The sequence below is a fragment of the Mandrillus leucophaeus genome, unplaced genomic scaffold, assembly GCF_000951045.1.
Source record: "Mandrillus leucophaeus isolate KB7577 unplaced genomic scaffold, Mleu.le_1.0 Scaffold1316, whole genome shotgun sequence".
Lineage (NCBI taxonomy): Eukaryota > Metazoa > Chordata > Mammalia > Primates > Cercopithecidae > Mandrillus > Mandrillus leucophaeus.
The window spans coordinates 64983-77766 of NW_012101273.1; the positions used below are offsets into that span (position 1 = coordinate 64983).

General features: G+C 43.3%; 1 protein-coding gene across 1 annotated transcript in view; it reads right to left on the reverse strand.

The window, feature by feature from the left end:
- Nucleotides 1-11617, reverse strand: part of LOC105534213 (zinc finger protein 273-like) — a 23895-nt gene extending 12278 nt beyond the window's left edge. The window contains exons 1-3 of the mRNA XM_011972900.1: nt 11494-11617; nt 4060-4097; nt 1247-1286 (exon numbers count right to left, since the gene is read on the reverse strand). Of these exons, the coding sequence (XP_011828290.1) occupies nt 1247-1286; nt 4060-4097; nt 11494-11617 (202 nt within the window). The remainder of the gene's footprint in view (nt 1-1246; nt 1287-4059; nt 4098-11493) is intronic.
- Nucleotides 11618-12784: the final 1167 nt, after the last annotated feature.

The window sequence follows — 12784 nt, forward strand, 5'->3', positions numbered from 1 at the left end:
AAAAAAAAAAAAATCTGTCAGAGCGCACTTATCCAAGTGAATCATAAACATCAACAGCAGTACGACAAATTTTTATGATGTGCTGATACACACAGAAGAACACAGCATCACTGCTGAAATACTGTTCCCAAAAAGTAAATTATAGGCTGGTCGGCAGTGGTGGCTCCCAGCATGCCAACAAGAGTGAAAATCCATCTCAAAAAAAAAAAGTAAATTACAGGCTGAATGTAACCAAACAGAAACATCAGTTTTATGCAAACTTCAAGATACAGATATTTCCCATTTTCTGTAATTTTTAGTAGTGATTTTAAGGAGTCTTTTTTGAGCACCCTAGAGAGTAGTTATCTCCTGATAATTATCTTCTGAACTTTCTGGGTAATAAATCTCATCTTTTTTTCTTGAGATAGAGTCTCACTGTGTCACCCAGTGCAGTGGCATAATCGCGCCTCAGTGCAACCTCCACCTCCTGGGTTCAAGAGATTCTCCTGCCTCAGCCTATCGAGTAGCTGGGATTACAGGCGTGCACCACCATGCCTGGCTGATTTTTGTATTCTTAGGAGAGACAGGGTTTCGCCATGTTGGCCAGGCTGGTTTTGAACTTCTAACCTCAGGTGATCCACCCTGCTCGGCCTCCCAAACTGCTGGGATTACAGGCATATGCCACTGCGCCCAGCCCTCATCTTGTTTAAATAAGCATGTCCTTAATCCCATTCTGCTTAGTGCTAATGGTGAACACAAATGGAGCCTCAACATTACCTGCTCTCCATCTTTACTAAGGATTCCAGCTTTTCCCCAACAGAAATCTTCAGTATCCCCACCACCTCATGTTCAACAGCCACAAAGGATACATTTTTAATACTGCAGATCATAAATTATGATTAGAATCCTGCATGGCATATAAAAAGCCATGATGTTGAGAATTTAGAGAAGGTTCTAAAAAGAAATATTTTTCAGAGACGCTTGACTATCAATGAAGTTTTTAAAAGTAGTTAAAACAAACTCATTAGGGAGGAAAAACACAAGTAACGGTTTGCAAGTACTAAATGGATGGAATTCCAGAAGGCAGAGTAGAGACAGTTCTTGATCTGAGACATGTTTAGCTTTTAAAAAAAAAAAAAAAAAAAAAAGGCATTTTTTTTCCCTATCTCCTCCTTCTCTGGGACACCTTTTCAGTTGAGATTCTCTGGACAAATTACACCTGTATCTTGAGAATATGCCTTAAAAAGTGTCAGCACCACCTGTTTACCTGCTACCTCCACACCCACGGGCAGAAGTACCAAGACCCACTGAAAAAGTCCACCCACTTTTGTCCTTTATAACATGAAAAACTCATTAGTTGCTCCATGATGATAGAAACATATATTTCTCCTTTCCTGTTTTTGGTGCCCTTCCCTGCCACAGATACCAACAATCTCTGCTACAGTAATAAAAATATGGGCCACACTGCCGTCTACACCAAACCCAAACAGAACAGGACCTATGATCACCCTGTAGAAAACAGCTGAAACTGAACTCTCATGAGTGTATCTTCAACCCCTCATACTTGATTCTGGCCACACCTTAGAGTCACATGAGGCACTTAATTAAAACAACATAGATGTGTCCAACAATAAAAAGAACCCGTGGAAAGGGCACGAGCAAAGATATTTCTGTGAACTGGCAATGTAATTTGAGTATCCACATCTAAGTAATCCACATTACTTACAATGGCAGAAACTGTAATAACTTTTGCACCAAACTAATAGAACCCTGGGTTTTTAACCACTTAGCTAAGCATTGCCTCTCAAGCTTTAATGAGCTTATAAACCACTCGGTAATTTTAGTCCCTCTCTATGTAATGTGATTCTGCAGGTTTTCAAAGGGTACATGAATGTGTGTTTTAAATAAGTCCCCTGTCAATGCTGATGATGCTCCCCATAGGCTCATCATTAGCATTTGTTAGAGAAGCAGGAACAGTACAGAGTCCCTTACACTTGGCACTCTTGTCACAACACAAATACTTCTGGCACAAATGAAGACAACCAATCTCCATCCTAAAGTATCAAATTCTTTGCTGGTTCTTTAAAGTTTACAGAGGCAACAAAAGGTAGCAGTGCCTGAATAAGCCTGCATTTGGAAAACATATACACATGTACTAATGCAATGTTTACTAAGCAGGTACTATGTGCTCAAGAGTATGTTGCAGAGCACTGCGCTAGAAATAACACATTATGTGATTTAATCCTCATAACACACTGGGAGTTGGTACTAAGTGTTTAATAATTCCCAGCATTGCCGGGCGCGGTGGCTCAAGCCTGTAATCCCAGCACTTTGGGAGGCCGAGACGGGTGGATCATGAGGTCAGGAGATCGAGACCATCCTGGCTAACACGGTGAAACCCCATCTCTACTAAAAAATACAAAAAACTAGCCGGGCGAGGTGGCGGGCGCCTGTAGTCCCAGCTACTCAGGAGGCTGAGGCAGGAGAATGGCGTAAACCCGGGAGGTGGAGCTTGCAGTGAGCTGAGATCCAGCCACTGCACCCCAGCCTGGGTGACAGAGCAAGACTCCATCTCAAAAAACAAACAAACAAAAATTCCCAGCATTAGGCGAAGGGCCCAGTGTATGTATTTCACCTTCTGTTTCTGTTCTTGGTTTTTTAAAGAAAATGTATAGAATAAAAGCTAAATGTACACAAATTACCTGAAAAGAGAAAAGTTTAATGCAGTTTACAGAAACTTTTACTATATATATATATATATTTGTGTGTGTGACTAGTGGAGCAACTACTGAATCTGCAGGAATAGAAAACAAGATGCCAAATGGAATCTGCAAGCACTGATTTAATAGAAAATTTAAAAATTAAGACCTTAAAATATATACTTTACTTTTCCCATTTATCTCCTTTGGGGTGCAGAAAATTGTGAGCACCAGCCTTAGAAAGGCAGCAGGATTCACCAGCCAAAACTCTCATCTCTTCCAATCAGTTCTGTAAGGCAAGACTCCAGAGTGGGGCCAGATCTAAATAAGACCCCCAAATAGAATGAATCTGAACAGAACTGGGGTAGGGAGTGGACCTTACGTAGAATTCTGTTCTCTGTGCCACTGGGGTATTTCCAGTTCTGTTTTCCTAAGTTTGCCTAAGAGAAACTTAAATCTCTGAGTCTGTATAATTTTTTTTTAGCCACTGCCCTGTCAATTACATAATGCATATTAATAAGCAATTTAAATAATTAAAGTTCTCTAGGTTAATTATTATAAGATAAATATGTATTCTTAGCAGGTAATAGAAACGCATATAATAATAATCCTTCTATTCATAAATATCCCTCCAGGTGATGACATAAGTTACTACAATATAAAGAAAGTGGCCCAAATAAAACACAAGGTTTTTTGCACACATCTGTTCAGTGAATCAACCATATGATGCTTAATTCAACCCTTTATTCAGTTGCTAGTTTAGACTAAAAGTTTCTGGATGGTTCCTGGATGACTGCTTCATCTATTTTTCTAATGGCCATGGAAAATAAAAGCAATTAGTTGATTTGTTTGAGTCTCCAGACATCCTGGTTGTTTTTCACCCAAGCACCAGAAAACTAGAGAAACATTCATCTGGGTACCCACCAAAGTCATCTCTTGTGTGAGGCGAGGAGAAGACACAGGATAACTCAATTTTTTACTCTGAGACAGAAGCAGAATTAGCCACTTTTGTTACCCTGGCACAATTCTGCTCTGGGCATCCTCAAATGTCTCAAAGATGCCCAGCTGATTGTGAGAGTTCCCAGTGACCCTGGGCTGATGGCCCAGTGATAAGCCAGGCAGGAGAGACTCAGGCTACTTCTAAATAAAAAATTAAACTGCCCTGGAGAAGCTCCAGAACCTGGATCACCTGTCCTGATTTATCTAGCTCTTAGGTAAGAGGAAGAACAGGAATAGTCTCCTCCAGTCCCACATTTTACAGGTAGGTATAGTTGTGGTTATGGCTCTGGATACATTATCACCTTGATCTCTCACTCTGAAGATGCTTGTTCACACTCACATATTCTACCATCAGATTCTATTTACACCTGGTGCCCCTCACATAACTGTAGCAGGTAGCACTGGACAAGATCTGAGAAGCTGAAAAAGTCACATTCTCAGAGGGGAACTTTAAGATGTCTATGTTGACATCTCACAATGCAGAAAATGTCTCTTGTTGGTTTTCTCTACATTCTCAATTCAAAGTCTGGCCTTATCTTGTAAATTCCAGGAAGAGGCCAGACCTTATTTGCAGATTCTAGGTGGGATCAACCTGGCTCTTCATTCTTGGGTGTTACAGCACGCAGAGTACAATCAAAGGAACGATCCCCTTATAGAGGCTGCTTTAACACACTGAAAGATATGTCTACCTAAAAGAAAAAAAAGCTAAGGCAACATGAATGTAAGTAGACAGTTTATTTGGGCAAAGCTTGAGGATTGTAATTTGGGAGCAAACCTTCAGGTTGCCTGTCATCTACACTTTGATTAGGAACAGTTACAAGTCCATCTGAAAAGGCAAAAAAAGAGGGACAGAGAGATGACTGATATATAAAGTTGTTTACCAGAAATTTTTATTATATTCACAGAAATGACATTGATTATTGATTGGACATACATCATTAAAATTTAGAGTATGGGTTATAGTGTCCAGTGTGGCATTATTAATTTATAGTTACTGGTGGCAATAGCTAACAGTTTTAAGAGATAAAAAAAAATCTCTTCGTTCAGGGCCAGGTGCAGTGACTCATGCCCGTAATTTTCCAGCACTTTGGGAGGCCAAGGTGGGTCGATCACCTGAGGTCAGGAGTTCAACACCAGCCTGGCCAACATGGTGAAACCCCTTCTCTACCAAAAATACAAAAATTAGCCAGCTGTTATGGCACATGCCTGTAATCTCAGCTACTTGGGAAGCTGAGGCAGGAGAATCCCTTGAACCCGGGAGGCGGAGGTTGCAGTGAGCAGAGATCGCATCACTGCACTCCAGCCTTGGCGACAGAGCAACACTCCATCTCAAGAAAAACAAAACAAACAAAAACAAAACAAAACAAAACAAAAAAAACATAGTTCAAAGATGGGAGAAACACAAAATTGTATTGTCATTTTAATGTCTCTATGAGTTTGACAACTAAAAGGACTTGCATTCCTCAGATGAAAGGTTTTTTTGGTTCCCAAATCTCAAGACCTAGATTCAGAATTTGGAGCTGCAGCAGGTGTTACTTGCACATTTGTGTGTATCTTAGCAATAAGAGGACAGGGAAAGTGGAGATTCTCATGTCTACATATCTACTCAACACTCACATGTTACTCTAGGTTTCTGGGTACCCTGGTCTCTGAATCAGTTTCAGGTCTGAAGATACAAGAGTCACTGAAAGAGGTGAAATGGTTGATTGCTGTCCTGTGAAGTTTGTAGAAATCTGTGAGTTGACTGGAAGCCTGAGAGGAAAATTCCCCTGTAGAGAAAAGCTTGGTTGGCATCTTATGTGTTTATATCATGTCTGCTAATTCTAGACAGTGTGTGGAAAATATAATTTAAAGAAAAATTTTCTCCAGCCCCAGGAAACTACAAAATGATTGAACAGAAAGAAAACTGTTTTATTGAACAATTTAACCTGAATGTGACACACATCATAGTCAATCTGCTCAAGAGACTGCCAAGACAGAAAGACAGTCACCATAGTTGGTCCACAAGTAGAAAAATTTATAGCACCATGTCATACGTAGTTCATCCTAAATTCACCTGGCAACTGGCAAGGCCATCGGTGTATGCTTATTGGTTATATTCAATGACAAAATAAACCTTTCTCATCTTCATAACAGGAGGTAATTCTGCAACATGAAGCCAGGTGCCTGCTGAAGGTAGGCTCCCACTCTCCTACAGAAATGGTTGAATAGGGTATCTTTTCGTCTATTAATATTTTAAAGCAGGCCGGGCACGGTGGCTCACGCCTGTAATCCCAGCACTTTGGGAGGCCAAGGCGGGTAGTTCATGAGGTCAGGAGATCGAGACCATCCTGGCTAACACGGTGAAACCCTGTCTCTACTAAAAAAAATACAAAAAATTAGCCGGGCATGGTGGGAGGCGCCTGTAGGCCCAGCTACTTGGGAGGCTGAGGCAGAAGAGTGGCATGAACCCGGGAAGTGGAGTTTGCAGTAAGCTGAGATCGCGCCACTGCACTCCAGCCTGGGTGACAGAGTGACAGTCCTTCTCAAAAAAAAAAAAAAAAAAAAAAAAAAAATTTTAAAGCCATGACTCTTTAACTGCTTTAGCACTGGGTTAGAGCACCCTGCTTGCCCTCTCCTGATGGCCAGTGTCCTCTCTTGACTCCTACCATCAGCCATTGACACACAGCCCACAACACAAAGCTCACAGCTGGCAGCTAGTATCTTACATGAACCCCAATTGCCACAGCAGCACTCCAGTGTCACATCAGACAGTGAAAAGCCTGAGCTGCAGGAGGAGAGTCTGCAGGCCTCCTGGGTGAAACCGCATCTTCACAATAATGAGAATGGGAGCAGTGTTTCAGCCTCAGTTTCTATTTATAATGGTGACATGAAAAAAATACTGCTGATTTCCAGCATGAGTCGGGATAGAGATAGGTCTGAGTTCTCCCTGTGACAGCCCACCTCATTCACAGATACCATGGGATATTAATAGGGCTTCTGAACAGAAACCCAAAGGATTCGAGCAAAAAACAGCTCTCCATCTGAGCAACATTTTATCCAGAAAAAATAGAAAGTTAAAAGCATCTTTAAAAACAAAACTCAGATTAGATATAATATTGATCAAGTCCACCAGAAAATATTCCCCTAAAAAAAAATTTATCTTTAAATACCCAAAGTACACAACTATTCTCAGCATGAGAAACATGAGCATTATAAAGACACAGGACAGGCCAGGCACAGTGGCTCACGCCTATAATCCCGGCACTTTGGAAGGCTAAGGCAGCTGGATCACCTGAGGTTAGGAGTTTGAGACTAGTCCGACCAACATGGTGAAACCCTGCCTCTACTAAAAATACAAAATTAGCCAGGCATGGTGGCTCATGCCTGTTATCCTAGTTTCTTGGGAGGCTTAGACAGCAGAACCACTTGAACCCAGGAGGCGGAGGTTGCAGTGAGCTCATGCCGTTGCACTCCAGTCTGGGCAACGAGTGAAACTCCGTCTCAAAAAAAAAGAAAAAAGAAAATATTAAAAACAATTGCAACAAAAGCAAAAATTGACAAATGAGACCTAACTAAACCAAAGAGCTTCTTCACATCAAAGGAAACTATCAACAGAGTAAACAACCTACAGAATAGAATAATGTATTTGCAAACTATGCTGCTGACAAACATCTAATATCCGCAATCCATAAAATACTTAAACAAATTTACAAGGAAAAACAAACAACCTTATTAAAAAGGAAGCAAAGATGATGAACAGATGCCTTTCAAAAGAAAGTATACAGGTGGCTAACAAGCATATAAAAAAAATACTCATCATTAATCATTAGAGAAATGCAAACAAAATACACAATGAGATACCATCTCACACAAGCCAGAATGGCTATTATTAAAACATCAAAAAAGTACAGATGCAGGGCTGGGCGCGGTGGCTTTTGCCTGTAATCCTAGCACTTTGGGAGGCTGAGGTGGGTGGATCACTTGAGGGCAGGAGTTCGAGACCAGCCTGGTCAACATGGTAAAACCCCATCTCTACTAAAAATAGAAAATATTAGCCGTGCATGGTGGCAAATGCCTATAATCCCAGCTATTCAGGAGGCTGAGACATGAGAATCACTTGAACCCGGGAAGCAGGAGGTGGAGGTTGCAAATGAGCCGAGATTGCGAGATTGTGCCACTGTACTCCAGCATGGGCAACAGAGCGAGACTCTGTCTCAAAAAAAAAAAACAACAAAAAAAACCACCAGATCCTGGCAAGGTGGTGGGAGTGTAAATTAGTTCAACCATTGTGAAAAGCAGTTTGGTGATTCCTCAGAGAACTAAAAACAGAATTAGCATTTGACCCAGCAACCTCATAATTCGGTGTATGCCTCAAGAAATACAAGTTATTCTGCCATAAAAACACAAGCACACTCATGATCACTGCAGAACTATTCACAATAGCAAAGACATGAAATCAACCTGAATCCTATCAATGGTAAACTGGATAAAGAAAATATAATACAGAGAAGGGCAGTGGCTCATGCCTGTAATCGCAGCAATTTAAGAGGCCAAGCAATTTAAGAGGCTCAAGACTGCCTGAGTTCAAGAGTTTGTGAACAGCCAAGGAAACATGGAGAAATCCCATTTCTACAAAGTATACTAAAGGAAAATCAGCTGGGTGTGGTGGTGTGCACCTGTAGTCCCAGCTACATAAGGGGCTGAGGTAGGAGGATTGCTTGGACCCAGGATGTTGAGGCTGAAGTCAGCCAAGATCGCGCCACTACCCTCCAGCCTACCTGACAGAGTAAGACCCTGCCTCCCCTTAAAACAAAATGAGAAGGCCGGGCGTGGTGGCCCATGCCTGTAATCCCAGCACTTTGGGAGGCCAAGGAGGGCAGATCACCTAAGGTCAGGAATTTGAGACCAGCCTGGCCCACAGGGAGAAACCCCATCTCTATTAAAAGTACAAAATTAGCTGGGCATAGTGGTGCACGCCTATAAGGCCAGCTACTCAGGAGGCTGAGGCAAGAGAATCACTTCAACCCAGGAGGCAGAGGTTGCAGTGAGCAGAGATCACGCCATTGACTCCAGCCTGGGCAACAAGAGCGAAACACCATCTGAAATAATAATAAAATAAGAAGAAAATAAAATAGAATATTTATATAAAAAGAAAAATATAGCATATAAATATCATGGAATACTGTATGGCCATAAAAAAGAACAAGATGTTTTTTGCAGCAACATGGATGGAACTGTAGTCCATTATCCTTAGAAAACTAATGCTGAAAGAGAAAAGCAAACGCATGTTCTTTTTCTCTTTTTTTTTTTTTCTTGAGACAGAGTCTAGCTCTGTCGCCCGGGCTGGAGTGCAGCGGCTTGATTTCGGCTTATCACAACCTCCGCCTCCCGGGTTCAAGTGATTCTCCTGCCTCAGCCTCCTGAGTTGGGATTACAGGCGTGTGCCACCACACCCGGCTAATTTTTGTATTTTTAGTAGAGATGGGGTTTCACCATGCTGGTCAGGCTGGTCTCAAACTCCTGACCTCGTGATCCACTCGACTCAGCCTTCCAAAGTGCCGGGATTACAAGCGTGAGCCACTGTGCCCAGCTGAATGTTCTCATTTCTAAGTAAGAGCTAAATAATAAGAACACATGGACACAAACAGGAAAACAACAGACACCGAAGCCTACTTGAGGGTAGAGGGTGAGAGAGCAAAGATTAAAAAAAAAAAAGTTTGGTGTTACACTTAGTACCTCTGTGACAAAATAATGTGCATCGAAGTTCCATGACACAACTTTACCTATACAGTAAACCTGCACGTGTACCCCTAAAACAAAAATGACAGTTAAAAGAAAGAAACTCAGTGGGTGGGGAAGAGTGCAATGTAGGCAGGTCTGGCTTGTGCTACTTATTTCTGGGTCCACACAGCAGGTGAGATTATGAACAGGTGGCCCGGAACCCCAAGTTGGTGGAGAAAACAGGTTGCTGCTACAGATTCAGCGTCTGGGGGTAGGGATATGCCAAAAGATTTGTAGACAATTTTATGGGATTTTGGCAAAAAACACTAGGATCAAAAATGCCATGGTTAGATTTTTGAGGGTGGTGCCTAGTCCTGGGAGTGGTGTGCAGTGTCTAGCGGGCATGATTGTGAGTGGGTGGGAATCCTGTGGTGGCAGCTGTGGAAAAATGGGATCATCAGAGCTCCTATTTTTTTTTTTTTTTTTGAGATGAAGTCTCGCTCTGTTGCCCAGGCTGGAGAGTAGTGGCTCGATTTCAGCTCACTGCAAGCTCCGCCTCCCGGGTTCACGCCATTCTCCTGCCTCAGCCTCCCGAGTAGCTGGAACTACAGGCACCTGCCACCTCGCCCGGCTAATTTTTTGTATTTTTAGTAGAGACGGGGTTTCACCATGGTCTCCTCTCCTGACCTCATGATCTGCCCGCCTCAGCCTCCCAAAGTGCTGGGATTACAGGTGTGAGCCACTGCGCCCGGCCAGAATTCCTATTCTCCCAGTTTTCAGTCCTCTCTCACCCTAAGAGGAGATCTGGAATCACAGAACAATGAGCAGTGTGACAACCTGTGTACAGTTTATTTAACTTAAAATAAAATAAGTTAATAATCTGAATTGGGGAGGAAAAGTTAGCATTTGGACTTGTCAGAAGGAGATGGAAATTTGGTATTTTACTTTAAGCCACAGTTAGGCTGGAGAAAAGGAGGACTGGCGGTACATTTGAGACCCTGCTCGAAAAAACATATAAAAAATGCAGGGCATAGCCAGACGCAGAGGCTCACGCCTGTATTCCCAGCACTATTGGGAGGCCGAGGCAGGTGGATCGCGAGGTCAGGAGTTCGAAACCATCCTGGCCAACACAGTGAACTTCCCTCTCTAGTAAAAATACAAAAAAATTAGCTGGGCGTGGTGGCGGGCACCTGTAATCCCAGCTATTCGGGAGGCTGAAGCAAGGGAATCGCTTCAACCCGGGAGACGGAGGTTGCAGTATGCAGAGATCACACAACTGCACTTCAGCCTGGGTAACAATAATGAAACTCCATCTCAAAAAAAAAAAAAAAAAAAAGGAAAAGAAAAACTATGCAGGGCATAATCAGTCCTCTGTGGAGTGTGAAAACAGTTAAGTGACAGGAGGCTTACGCCTGTAATCCCAGCATTTTGGGAGGCCAAGGCGGGCGGATCACGAGGTCAGGAGTTTGAGACCACCCTAGCCAGCATGGTGAAACCCCATCTCTATTAAAAATACAAAAATTAGTCGGGCATGATGGCGGGAGCCTGTAATCCCAGCTACTCGGGAGGCTGAAGCAGAATAGTTTGAATCAGGAAGGCGGGGGTTGCAGTGAGCCGAAATCGTGCGCCACTGCACTCCAGTCTGGGCAAAAGAGTGAAACTCCGTCTCAAAAAGAAAATAGTCAAGTGACATGGAATTAGGCTGACGTGGAAATCTACTCTCTGGAGTCCTACTTAAGAAAAAAAAAAAAAATCTAACTCAAATGAATTATTTATTTATTTTTTAATTACTACATTAGAGGAAACGAAATTCAGTCTTAACCAAATATAAACAGCCAATTAAGCTCTGATTACAAACCAGGAAATTTGTACGCTCAAGGTGGAAATTAGGAAACTATGTCACTGTGCCTGATTACTGAATTTGGGTTTTTTCATGATGCACCTTATAAAAGTCTTTTGTTCAAGCCCCTCTAATGGACCACAAACTACAACCCATAGGGGTGCTCTATAATTTTTGAACAACTCTAATTAAATTCTTTAATATTTTTGCGGCGACTCCCATAAATTTTTAAAAGAAGAAAGGGGGACTTAGGAACTCCCGTGGTCCCTGCACAATCTGGGAGAGACGCGGCGCTGCGATGCAGAGCTGCCCAGGGAGGGCTCCAGGCCAGGGCACAGTCACTGCGCAGCGAAGAGACAGAACTGCCGGGGAGCCTGGCTGTCAGCGCAGCCGCCATCTTATGGCTGAAGGGAACTGAGACAGAGCGGGGCTAGGAGAACTCGGGGCGCAGAGGGGCTGACTGCGGGGAGGCCTGAGTCCCGCCACAGCCACTTCCCACCACTTCCAACCAGCCCTTCCCCTCTCTCGGGATGTGGGAACCGGCGCTCTCACCATTTCTAGGCTTCCAGGGAGTCCTGGCGTCTTAGCTGTGGATCTCCCAATACCTGTACCTCAGGAAGCCACGGAGTCCAGGAGCTCCAGCTGCTGCGAAACACAAAGGCCGCGCCAAATCCCGGAAGCCGCGCTGTCCGCTTCAGCTGGGGTCTGATTGGACGATTCTTAGCCAAGCATCCCTGATTGGATGTCGTTTAAGGCCCCGCCCATTCAGTCCCGGAGTCACGGAAGACGTGCTCAGACGCGCAGCTCAATGAAGAAAGAGTGATAGCCCAGTCTGCACCCTTTTCAGGCAGGACTTCTTCCATGAGATGAGCCAGGCCCACCCCAGAGGGGATTTGCCATTAGCTTTGTGTATAAGGTCATATAGATTTATAAATAATGTACTTACTATATGGCTATTCACAAAGGAAAAGAATAGAATAACAATTATATTTAAATTTCGGCTTTTATGACTGTCAGGCCTCTGAGCCCAAGCCAAGCCATCGCATCCCCTGTGACTTGCACTATACGCCCAGATGGCCTGAAGTAACTGAGGAATCACAAAAGAAGTGCAAATGCCCTGCCTCGCCTTAAGTGATGACATTCTCCCACAAAAGAAGTGAAAATGGTCGGTCCTTGGCTTAAGCGATGATATTATCTTGTGAAATTCATTTTCCTGGCTCATCCTGGCTCAAAAAGTTCCCCCACTGAGCACCTTGTGACCCCACTCTTGCCCGCCAGAGAACAACCCCCCTTTGACTGTAATTTTCCTTTACCTACCCAAACCCTATAAAACGGCCCCACCCTTAATCTCCTTTAGCTGACTCTCTTTTCGGACTCAGCCCGCCTGCACCCAGGTGAAATAAACAGCCATGTTGCTCACACAAAGCCTGTTTGGTGGTCTCTTCACACGGACGCACATGACAATGACTCTCCTGGCTTCAGTTCTTTAAGGAGGCAGCCTAAGTTTTTTTTAAAAAAGGCAGTCCTCTGAAATAAAATGTGAGCCACATATGAATTTTAATTT